Raw genomic sequence first — 12,629 nt, forward strand, 5'->3', positions numbered from 1 at the left:
GCACGACCTCTCGCAGAGCAGCCGGAGCTGCCACGCTCCAGCACCGAGCGGCCCGGGGGGTGGGGGGGTGGCAGGCGGCAGCACGGGCCACGCGCCGCTGGTCACCTCCCGCCGCGCCGGGCGCGGCCTCCGTGCACCCAGCCCCCGGGACGGACGGGCTGACTGGATTTTTGAGGAAGCCTGCCCTCCGCACACCGGCGAGCTGGCAGCTGGGCTGCCCCGCAGCAGCTGCCTGCGAGGGCGAAAGTCAGTCGGAGCGTTTAAAAAAAATCCCCAAAGCAACACCCAGCCACCCCCCGCACCGGCCGCGCCGCCGGCAGCCGCCGGGCAACGGCCGCGAGGGACCCCCGCCCCGCCCCCGCCCGCCGGGCGGCCGCGCCCCAGCCAATGGGGAGCAGCTGACGTCCTGAGCCGCCCCGCCCCGCCCCGCCCCGCCCCATCCCGACCGGGGCCGGAGGCAGCCGGAGACTCCCGAGCTTCCCCCTCCCCGACCGCCCCGCTCCACCGCCCTTGTTCCTCGGGCGGGGACTCGCTTCCTTTCCCGACTCCCTTTTCCCACCCTCCTCCTCCTCCTCCTCCTCCCAGTCAAGATGGAGGACGGCGGTTGCTGCGACCACCGGCACCACGGCGGCTAGCGCAGCTGCTGCTCCTCCGGCTCGCTCCTCGCTCCCTCAAAAAAAAAAAAAAAAAAAGAAAAAAAAATCCCTGCTGGAAACGTTCGTTCTTTCTCCGCCCACCGGCTGCTGGCTGCGCGGACTGCTGGCCCTTCCCATGCCGTCGTCGTCGTCGCCCTCCTCCTCCTCCTCCTCGCCCTCCTCCTCCTCCTCCTCCTCCCGCGATTGTCTGCGCTCCGGCTGCCGCCCGCCCGCCCGCCCTGACTCCCTGCATGCACACGCCGCCTCCTAGGTGGCTGCGGGGGGTGGGCGCTCCCGGAGCTGCCATTCCGCACATACCTTCATGTCCCTGCGCTCACTGCGGCCGCCCGCCGCCGCCCCGCATCGCTCGCCCGCTCAGGCTGCCGCCCTAACGGCCGCTCCCGCCCGGAGGTGAAGCCGGGACCCGCGGAGGGGGCGGTGGGGTTGGCGGTGGGTCTCGCCCGGAGGAGCCGCCGGCGCCGCCACACGCAGCAGCCATGAGCAGCGCCGCTACCGCCACCTCCGCCGCCACCACGGCCGGCAGCGGCGCGGGGGAAGGGGCCGAGGAGGCGGCCAAGGACTCGGCGGACATCGCGGCGTTCTTCCGATCCGGTGAGTGCGGCCCCGTCCCGGGGGGAGAAGGAAGGGGCAGCGGCGAGGCCGCGGCTGGAGGTGGCGGCGGAGGGTGGAGGGAAGCGACGTTTTCCTCCCGGAGCCGGGAGAGGGAGCGAGGGCAGCCGGCTTTGTCAGGTGGCCTCGGGGAAGGCTCGCCCTCCCCTCGCCGGCGGGGCCGCCTCGGCAGCGCCCGTCCGTACGGAGCGCCGCCGCGCTTCCTCGGGGAGGCGGCGGAGCGGGGCCCGGGCCGCGCTGGGGCGGCCTGGCCGGGCGGCAGCGGGGCAGAAAGCCGGGTCCCCTCGTCCCCTGCCGGGGGGGCAGCGAGGCTTCGTGTTCGGGCCCAGCAACTCGCGGGCGGGACGCCACCCTCGCCGGCAGGAACGAGGCGTGAAAACGGGTGCGGCGGGCGGCCCGGCCCGGCCGGGGCGGTGGGGGGCTGAGTGCCGCCCCGAGGCGGTGTCGCCAGTGACAGGTGCGACTCTCCCTCCGATGCCGGCCCGGTAACGGGCGTGTTCCCGGGGCCGGGCGGCACGACCTGGCGCCGGGCGGACCCGGTACCCCCGAAAATGTCCCGCCGGGGACTGCGCGGCGGTACGCGAACGGAGGAGCCGCCGTGGGGCCGGGCAGCCCTCGGTGTCGGAGGGGAGCGGGGGCAGGGGAGCGGCGCGCCGCAGGGCTGCGGGCAGAGCGGACCGGGCCCCCAGGGCCGGCGGGCGGGCGGGGATGACACCGCTATAAAAGGCATCGCGCCTCCGGTGGTGCTTGGCCGGTGCCGTGCTGGTGGGTGGCGGTCGAGGGCAGGGGTGGGAGAGCGCAGCATCTCAAGCGGGTGTTCATAGCGGGAAGGGAAAGAAAAAGACAAAAAGCGAAGCCCGTGCGCTGGGGGTGTCCCTGCCTGGGCTGAGGCGGGGCAGCAGCGGGAGCCGGGCGGCAGCGGCTTTCGGGCGCTGCCGGGCTGGGAAGCCAGGCTCGGTGCGGAGGCTCGGGAGGGGAGGCGGGGGAGCCTGTTGACAGGCTGCCGGGATAAAAAAAAAATGGAGGCCGCCTTCTCCCTCGGTGTTTACTCTCGGCACGCAACCGGGCGGGGAGGGCGGCCGTCCCTGTCACCGAGACATTGTCCCCCGGGGAATGGCGGCGGGGACGGAGGGGAGGGCAGGGCTGGCTGGGCTGCCCGGGCCGCACGAACCGCCGCCGGCGGGGTCGGAGCCCTACCGGCAGCCTGGGCGGCGGCGGCGGCTGAGCCTCCCGCCGGTGCCGGCTGCCCTCCCCCGAGCGGCGGCTCCGCCCCGCTCCGCTCCGCCGGCGGCTCCGCGCCCCCCCGGGCGCCCCCCCGGGCACCCCCGGCCATCGCTGCCGGGCGGGGCGGCGCGGCGGGGCTGGGCACTTGCTCCGTTCGGATGCCTAAAAAGGAGCGGCGAGCAAGGAAAATGCAGACTCACCGCTGGAAAGATGAGGGGGATTGCCGGTTTGGTGTGTGAAAAATAATAATGACGGCAGGAGCTGTAGTAATAATAAAAGCCGTGTTAATTGGTTTTTTAAGGAAAGTCTGCGAGGGAAGTGGGAAACGGCGTAATGCGTGCTGCTGGCGGTCGGTGCTTGCTGTTGAATGTGTTTGGTTTAATGAGGGTGAAGGAGGAGGTGTGATTTGCAGCAGGCATCCCTAAAGCAGGGTTCAGAGCAGCGTTTGTTTGGACAGATGGTCTGGACGGGGGGCTGTGTCTCCTCCGAAAGGCCCGATGCTCCCTCGGCAACCTGTTTCACGTGACAGCAGCGAGTCCAAAACTCCTTGTTGAGTCAAGGTGCTGGCCTTGGTGGGTTTCGTCATGGAAGAAGGATTGAGCTTTGTCGTTTTGAGGGGAAAAAATCCTGGTGAAAGCGAAATGACGAATTACAACAGTAGACTTACGGTCTGCCTAGTGTAGTTACAGATTGGTACACGTGTAGTAATCTTGCAGTTTTGGAAGACCTTGCCAGCTGTGTTAATAGTCAACTTCCACATTTATGTGTGGGTAGAGGGATGACACGGAATTGATAAGCTCGTAAATGGTGCAGTGATGACTTTGATACTGATAACTTCTGATAACAGGGAAGTTGCACTGACCTCAGTCTTGCAGCAACCAAAAACCTTAAAGCAGTAGAAGGACGTGTCAGATGCTTATCAAAAAACTCTTAGAGCATATTTAACAGCAGGCATTCTCATTTCTGTATTTACATGTGGAGGTTATCTGGTTCAGCCTGGGCTGTGACACACGCTGGAAAATGCTGTGGCATCTCTAGTGGGTGTTTGGTATTGGGAAGAGCTCTTCAAACTCCACCTCTGTACAGGATCCACTCTTTTATAAGGAAAGGGTCTATGAAGAGATCTGTGGTGTTCCCCTTTGTTTGAACAGGAGGCACGGGGTTTTTTTCAGTGAAACACAATGGACACAGCAATCTGTGAATAAGCAAAAAACTTTATTTGGTGTACATGGGAACAGACAAAATATTTTTCTCTTTACAGTATTTACAATGACAAATGCTTCCTTTTTCCTGTCACTTGCAGAGAATGTCAGCAAAGCTGTAGCTGTTACTTAAAAGAGAAAATGAGTAAAAAATGTTATAAAGAGTTTTCCGGGAGGAAGAAACCCCTACCAACAACAAAAAAACCCACCTAAACAATCAGTTCTAATCTTAGTTTAGTTAAATTGGTTAGTTGAGATGCCAGTGGGGTTATTTACTTTCTGCATGTCCTTTTGCAAGGCTAAGCATTAAGTAGAATTCAAGGAGCCTAAAGAATTGGAGGGTGTTTTGTTAGGATATTGAACAGCGGCTAGGTCACTTGAAATCACTTGAAATGTGTACATTTCCAGTTTTCGCTTTGGTTATGTAAATGTAAACTCACTCTGAGTTGTTGTGGAAATAAGTTGCAATTGAAATGTGAAGAAAACAGCTGAACTGGAAGTGAGGTAGTAGTACGAAAACATAAAGATTGTGTCTTGAATTTAAATGAGGTATCCCTTTACTGGAATTGGAAGAAATTGAGGCAGCTTACTTTCCGTTATCTATTTGGTATCTAAATCTCATTATTTGAAGTTGAAAAGACAAGAACACCTTGTTAGATCTGTCACCTTCTTTGTGGCAGGCTAAGGGTAAAACTGCTAAGAAGCAGAGTTGAGTGCCAAGCAAAATGATTACATTTTGATGGAGAAAACAGTGGTTGTAGGAAGTGTCTTTCTGTCCTATATGTGAATTGGAGATTAGAGATGACTCTCTGAATTGACAGAAGCGATGCGTTTTGCACTGAAGATGTATAGACAAGCATCTTTTTTTTGGTCTTATTAAAAAGTGCACTGGTGTGACTTGAGAGGACTAGTAAAATCTTTTAGAATTACGGAAAACCAGACTGTTACTGTATGAAAACTCAGTGGTGCAGTGAGTAAGTGGCTGGGTAGAGGGTTGTTAATGCACATTTTAAGTATGCAAGATCTATTCTGTATAAAAAAAGTATTAAGATAAAGCTTTTCAAAATGCATTCTAAGTTTAAACTTAAAATTTTGTGTATTCAGAAGGGTTGAAAACAGTGAGCAAAGTTGATTTTGAAGGACTGCTATTAAGTCATGGCTTACAGGGCAGTAACCGTGCAGAGGTTTTGCTTGGTGGTCGTTCTCTTGTTGCTTAAATCTTCATCTTTGCAGCTTTGAGGCCCAGTACTTTGGGTAGGGGACTGTCGGCTGACATCTTTAGGATGCAAGAATGAGGTCTGTTAAGTTCATATTGTGCTGTTATAACAGTGTCCTCCAAACCAAAGAATTTTTGCTAGTTGAAGTTAATGAATATTGGTTTTGAGCATAAAGAACAAAGCTTTTTTTTAGCTTAAGTAGAAGAGGTGCTGATCCTATATTTTGTAATTAAACTTATCTTTTTGGGATGATGGAGAAATCTGTGAATACCAAAGGATGCAGAGAAGAAGACTTGTAAGTGCTTCAGTCAGCTCTTGGCTAGACAGTATTGCAAGTGCCTTGGTAAATGATTCCGGTAAGTCTTCGTGGAAAAAAACCCACTCAAGTTATCGACGGATAACTCTAAAGAGTGTTGCTGTGAAAATGGATGTAGTTATTTCCTGTAAGATACATTCAGGATGAGTGGCTTCTGCATACTGTGCAGTAGCTTTATTCATATATGGACAAACGACAGTTTTCAAAGCGATTGAGATTAGTGTTGTCACCACCTATTTATGAGAACACTTGCCACGTTTCCAGAAAGAGAACAATTTACAATACTGAGCAAGGGGCAGGAGCCTTTTGGAGAGACAGAAATGTTTCAAAACCAAAGGAAAACCAAGAGGCCCAGGAGGTCTTGTCACTAGGGTGAATAACTACCTAAGCTTTACCAGGTCAAATCCGAATACAACTGTTAGTAGTACTTCATCACTTGTGTGATGTTTGTTTTTGTGTAAAACAAAAAGGGGAGGATTTTCCATCTGAAAATGAATCTGCACAGGTGGCAGCAGTCTTTTCTCAGGAGGAATAGGAGTAAGTCTGTAAGATGAAGGTGGGTCTGGAGAAGGTGTCCTACGTAGAGAGTTCAGTGTGCCACCTCTCCCGATGTGAAGTCGGAAAATAGGCTGGTAGCCGGAACAGCTTTGAATAGAAACTGGTTCTAACATTGTACACTCAGTCTTTCCTGCTTGTGTATGTGCTTCTTAATGTAAGCTTAATGATAAGAGAATTAAAAACTGTTTTGAGATACATGTAGGTACCAAAATGTCCATCTGTGAGTATTTTAGGAGAATGGGATGCTGAAATCTATTGTGATTGTGGACATGTCGTTGAAGACTTCTGCATGGTACTAGTGACTTGAGACTTGGATCAGTCTGGGTTTGATGAAGTCTGCCTATAGCAGCTTGAGCTGATAATTGTTTGAGTAGCTGAGACCATGTAGGAAATATTAAGGAGTATCATGAAAAAATTATTGATTTTTTTTTTCTGATGTTTGTGGGGATTGCTTAGTTTTCGTGAGTATCACTTAACAAATAATAACGTAAAGATAAAATCTGAAAGATTTATTCAGAAATTTGCTATTTCAAGTTTACAGAGAGGATCTGTGTTTTACTTTTTTCCTGAACATACTGTTTCATATACTGTTGTCTTGCTTGCTTTACATTGGTGTCCTGTGTGATAGTGGTTGGGAAAGTTGACTGTCTGTAGTAGACAGCATCAAAAATACTGCTGTAGTAGAGAAAGTCTCCTAGAAAGAGGAGAAGAGAGAGGGAGGGGAAAGATTAAAAGCAAACATACTATTAAAAGTTCTGGTTTTGTTTTGTTTTTTCATTAACACTACTTACAAAAACATGCTAGCTTTTAGATCATGGGTGAAATAGCTTTCATATTAGGCATCGAACGTGAAAAATAAGCCCAATTTTCACCTTACATCCATGAAGCAGGATGCACAATGAGATAAAGTTAAGGTAGCGCCTTTCTAAGAAGGTTCATTTATCTCCTGCTGATGTGTAGCAGCTAACTTACAGAGAAGGTGGTCAGAGCTGTGGTTGTGTAGCTTACTTGGCATGGCAGTTGGAGTGGCTACATAGTGACAAATGTCTAACAAAAATAATCTAATATCGAAGCCTAAAGTGAAGTGTTGGCAGACAGCACTGGTGGTACCTTGCGTATCTCCGTGCTGTCCTCTGCAAGTATTGATTCTTGGCCCTGTGGCTGTTGGGAGCTGAGGTATGTTTGGGGTTTTTAAGAAGTGGTGAGCATGCAGAGAACATAAAGTACGAAACAAGTTGGCCATTCTTTCATGCAGCTTAGAGTGACAACAGCATTTGTGTTAAAAAAAATAAACACAACAAAAAACTTAAGGTGTTGAGTTGGCTTTTCAAGAATCTGTTACTTTGCTCTTTGAGTTACTTTAGTGGGCTAGAAGGTTGCAGCAGTATTGCCATTATTACTACTGGGTGACCTGGGCTGGAAAAAGAAGTGGCTTGTCCTGTGAAGTTGAATCCAGTTCCAGCAGCATCCATTTTAGTAAGATGGTTAAGCTGGGGGGGATAAGATGTTTTGAAAAACAGTATAGAGAAATGTCACAACTTGATAGTGGCTCATGTGCAGTATGCAGAACAAAAATAACTACAGAAACAATGAAGTTACGGTGGAGGCGTTACTGTGGGAATAGTGGTGTTGGATTGATGTTTCCTGGAACAATGAAGACTAGGGACAGAGCACTTCAGTGTGAAATGCAGCAGCTGTTGTGCAACTTAGTTAAGTGTGGAACAGTCAGACTTCTCTGGGGATAGGGAAGGGTAGAGAAAGTTAAAGGTTAGGGTGTGTTTGAAAGAGCTGGAGGCAGAAGTCATGGGTATTTCTAAGAGGGGACAGAGAATTACTTGTAATACCTGTGATAGCTCACAGTTGATAAACTAAATGCACATTAGGAAGTGGGGGGTAAATGGGAGCTAGAGAAAAGCCAGGCCCGTTCTTGAGAGAAGTACGTCTGCGCTGGCATGAAGTGCTGATGTGCTGAGAAAGGAGCTGGCAGAAGTAGGAAGAAATGTGATGCAGCTGAGGCTTTCATTAATTCTGTAGCTTGGTCACCGTGTAGACAAGGTGGGTAATAAACATTTGTTAAAGAAGTGGCTTCTCTCTATTTAAACATGTGTCCCACAGCAACATAGCAGAAATGGGTATGAAATTTCAGCCTGAAATACCATGCAGCTTCCAAAAGCTTTGCCATCTAGGTAAATAAAATCTGAAAGAGACTGGAAGGACTTTCCCTACCCCAATATAAAGAGAAAATATTAATGTTGTTCTGTTCTTTTTCAATTAAAAATTTTAAAATTCTAGTGCCAAGAATGGGCCTGTTTAGATACAGACTATTAGTTCAGTTTATTAATAGGGTGAAACTGCACTGTGATTTTGGTGTGTGCAGCTTGAAGAAGGAGGTCATACAGCTGTTTGTGTACAGCAAAAGTGTTAAAATAGGAAAGACACATTGAAACTTTGGAAATGTACTGGTGGTTGATTGAGGTATATTCTTCTGAAAGTGGGTGACTATTTTAATGAGAACAAAGGAAACTAATTTTTCTTCTTGATGTTGGTGAGAACCAAGTCTAATTTTTTTTTTTTCTAAAAGGCTACTGGGTAAAATGAAAATATTGAAGGTCATAGCAGGCTATTTTAAATCTAATGACTAAAATGCTTGCATATATTTGGTTGTTCTCATAAAAAATTTGCTTGACTTGGGGAAGGATCTTTGTTTAACAACATTTTTCTTGGTGCAGTAAAATCAAGAAGTAGACTACTGGTGAAGTAACACTGATGATCTGCAAAGCTGAGTCATATTCCTTCAGGAAGGATACTGCTGTTTTGAGAAAACAGATCACTTACCCAGTAGTGAGGAGGAGGAATTGAAATGACAAGGAACAACTCAAGTGCTTTTAGCAGTAGACACTACAGTACATTAAGGCATCCAATTTTCAGCCTCTAGAGTAGGTTGTTATATTGATACACAGAGAGGAGGGTTATAAATGAGTTGTGTCCGCAACGTTTCACCAAACAGTCTGAGTGACAAGACTCTGCTTTAAAGATACAAAGCCCTTTCCAGTGGCTTTTCTGCCAAATAGCTGCTCTGACACATCTGAAACTGGAGCTGTTGATCCCAGCCTCTTGTGGTTGCACAGAGGAGGAGGAGATAGCCAAATTGTCTTTATGCATTTGTTTAAAAAAATAAGGTTGTTTTCCAAGGTGGTTGGGTGGAGGCTTCTCAAATAATTTAGTCTGTTTGTTTTCTCCTGTGTCACTGTTACTGCTATGCATAAGTGACAGTGGCGCTGGTTCATAAAAACCACTGCAAATATGTAACAGGTTTTCCTACTGAGCAGTGCTGAGCTGTGCATCTTGCTGGTGCTTTGAACATGATGTTTTGTAACCTGGACCTTACTGAAGAACTGAAATCAGTATTACTGTAATTATGGTGGGTTTTTTCTGAAGAGGAAAAGGAACTTTTCGAGAGAGAGAAGAAAATTCTTTGAGGTTTTGTCTCTCAGGGCCCAAGATGGTAAGTAAGGAAGCAAGATGTAAACAATAGGAAGAAAAGTGTAGGTTTCCAGATCTCAAAATATGCCAATAGTTTGCTTTGTTTGATATGTTTTATAGTATAGTATTTCAACAGGATGGTCAGATAATTCCTGCAAATCTGTGTAAGAGGTTAATGTTAGTGGCTTGTGGAAGTCAGAACGTGAGGCTGAGATTCAGAAAGGTTTGTTTTACCAGTGTGCATGGGGATATATGTGTGTATGTATACACTGTCACACTGAAGTTCACATGATGAATCTTTTTTAACAAAAAGTTAGGGAAAGTATTCTGGGTGGCAGGCACTTGAACAGGGCTATTGTGAGTAATGCTGATGTGTTCTAGTTGTCTGTGAAACTACCCAGAGCTTACTCATGTTTCCTTGTAGTCTTACTGCATATATGAGCAGTAATAGTTATTCGTGAGGTGTTTGCAGGCTGTGTAAACAACCAGTAGTGATTTTTGTGGTTAGCTTCATATATAACTGTTTAGCAATTAGAGGCTGAGGGTCTGGGGTCATAGTGAAGTGAGATTTCCTAAGTGTTAAAAATGAACGGGGAAATATACAGCAGCCAGTAGGGCTCATAAGGATGTGTTAAATACCTACTTGTTTTTATGTAGTCTGTACCTCACTTCTTGCATAAAACAGTGAATTTAAATCCAAACCCTTTAGATTTTATACTGAATCCCTTCCTTTTTTTTGCATCATTGAAGTCTGCAGCATTATGAGATACTTTGTCAAGGTATTTGGTCAAAGGCTTTTCCCTAAGCTTTGTGGTGATCACATAGCTGGTAAATAGATTTGAGGTCATCAAACAATGAGAAATGTTATTGCTGAGATTTCTTGATAAAAGAATAGTCTTGAATGTTGAAGTCTTGGGGACTGCTTGTTTTCTGAGCCCAAGCAGATGTTAAATGTTGGGATGAAATGAGGTGACATTTCCTAAAACTTGGCCCAGATAATGAAGGGAGGATACTTCAAGAACAGCAGGAAAATACATCAAGAACATCCCAAGGAGTGAGTTAGAATAAATGGAGTGTTTAAATACTAAATATTACTTGGCTAACCTCTTACACTACCCAATGGACTTTGCTGTACCCATTGTGTAAACTTGGCTGTACACTATTGGGTGTAATATTCTAGTAGCATTAAGGTAGTAAGTTCTTCACTTTCCAAATGTTTATCATGCCAACTTTGGGACATGTTGAGTTATACAGCATTGAGTGCAAAGTTGCTATTTTCTGAGATCATAAAAATGCTCCATAATCTTCTAAAGAAAATTTAGGCTAAGGTTGAAATGTCTCAGCCTTTCATAATTCTTCTGGAATTAGAGGAATAGGTGCCTGCAGCTGAAGGCATAGAAAAAAGGTAGAAAGTTGTCAGCAAATTGAAGTGAATTGAAATGTAAGTTGACTGGATTTTCCCGTTCTGTGCAAAAGCTGACAGTACATAGTGCGGTGAAGATCAGACTTAAGATGTCAAACCTAATCTTTAGAGGCCTCCTTTCAAGGTTACTATAGGGAAATAAAATGGTATGATTTTTGTGCTAAAGAAACTGAACAGCCATGATTTTTTTTTTTTTTAAATAAAGCTTTAATCTCTAAGCTTTTATCACTGTCTTCATTTCTTTATTTGCTTTATTGATGTTAGTTGGCAAGTCCATTTTGGTTGCATATTGCACATCAGGTTGGTTCTAAAAGAGTGGAAATGAGACAGTTATAGCAGTAGCTGATGCTCTTGCTTTGCACCCCTTAAAGTCACACTTTGTATGCTTCAGGTATTTGTTTTCTGCAGTTAAAGATCGTTGTTAGACTTGAACTTACCATGGCTTGCAAAGTTCAAAGAGGAAATCAGTGCTGTGCATTGCTTAACCGAGAGGGGTTTATGTGAGCCAGGTTTCTGTAAGGACAACACTTGTAAGCCAGACTAAAATTTCTTAGGACAGTGGCACCTTTTCAGATGGAAAAATGAGGTCATCTGTAATGGCTTATCTAGTAACTTGTTGATTGGCTTGTTAATACATCGTATTAAATAATTAAATAAATATACAAGAGACCAGCTTCTTCAAACCTAGTGGAAGGCTGTCTTTGAAAGGAAAACAGGGGCACTCACTTGACTGAATTTCTTGCCTTGATGGCTGAGCAGAAAGTTACAAACCTGAACTTCCTTTCTGTTCCCATTATGGAACAATTCTGCTGTTTGTCTATTGAATTGTCAAGGCAGCAAACCCAAGTCAAGCCTGCTTATAAGTAAGTGATAAAATATGTTTTGGTTAGTGGTGATCCTTGTAGAGGGACAGACGTGACATGTTGCTACCTGTCGGTGCAGAAAGAGCAATTATCTTTTGTAGTACAGTGCGAGGACTGGAGTCAAATTTGTCTATCTTAGAACTTAGAACAAGGGTACAACTCGGCCAACAATAACCACTCAGTGTGTGTGTGTGTGCGCGCGCGTAAACTTTTTTTTTTTAGGCTTGGAATCAGATGCATCCTTTTCTAGCCAAAGGGAAACATTTGAGAAGCTGTGACGCATTTACACAGATGAAGGAAGGAAATGTCCAAAAGAGTCAAAAGCTAAAAATAGAGCAGTTTACCGAGTTGAACTCTGGGTGAGAATTGAAGAACTAAATATAAATCTAAATTTGAGTCTTTGTGACTTACATAACTGAGTAGTGGTTTCTTTTTTTTTTTTTTTTTTTTTTTCATTAAACTCTATAGTGGAAAACTTCAGGTGAAGACGTGTCAAGCCTTGTGAGATGGCTTTCTGGTGCCTTAAATAGACAGCACTGAGAAGTCTGGCAATCTCTTGATGATTATTGTTATAGCATACAGTTTAACTCCCTGGAAAAGTGGGTTGTGGGTTGTTTTTTTGTTGTTGTTGTTGTTGTGAAGAGCTTCTCTGTGGAATTATCATCTTCTGACTACTGAACAGAAGTTTCAAGCCAGTTGCTATTAGAACCAGTATCTATGAGGTTAAAAAAAAGTAAATATTTTTCCCCAGCTTCTTGAAGAAGTAGTAAATTTGCTTCTGTCTGATCCATGTGTAAAAAGCGGTGATAACCTGAGCATTTAAGAATTGAAGTTTGGTTGTCCAAAAAGGTTTGCTTTCTGCCTTGCCACGAAATCCAGTTTGGAAGTGATCGGCTTTCATTTGTGGTAAAGAAAAAGTAAGCTTGTAGGAGTGTTTAAAATTTGTGTAATGGAAGAGAATTTTGGAAAAATTCTTCATATGTGAGAGTGTTCTAGATTACTGTCCTTGGGTGACGATAGTAGTGACATGAAGATCAAGATCAAATTTTATTTCTTTCTCCCTGCCCTGGGAGTAACA

At 46.6% G+C, this 12,629-nt stretch overlaps 1 protein-coding gene across 4 annotated transcripts in view; it reads left to right on the top strand.

Moving 5' to 3' along the window:
• The first annotated feature begins 590 nt into the window (after positions 1 to 590).
• Positions 591 to 12,629, top strand: part of TRIO (trio Rho guanine nucleotide exchange factor) — a 255,928-nt gene continuing 243,889 nt past the window's right edge. For all 4 annotated transcript variants that reach the window (XR_005826742.1, XM_040585918.1, XM_040585920.1 and 1 more), the window contains exon 1: positions 591 to 1,247. Coding sequence is in view for 3 of the 4 variants with exons in the window: in XM_040585918.1 (XP_040441852.1) it covers positions 1,133 to 1,247 (115 nt within the window). In the remaining variant the exon portion in view is untranslated. The remainder of the gene's footprint in view (positions 1,248 to 12,629) is intronic.

Source organism: Falco naumanni, chromosome 3 (genome assembly GCF_017639655.2).
Source record: "Falco naumanni isolate bFalNau1 chromosome 3, bFalNau1.pat, whole genome shotgun sequence".
Lineage (NCBI taxonomy): Eukaryota > Metazoa > Chordata > Aves > Falconiformes > Falconidae > Falco > Falco naumanni.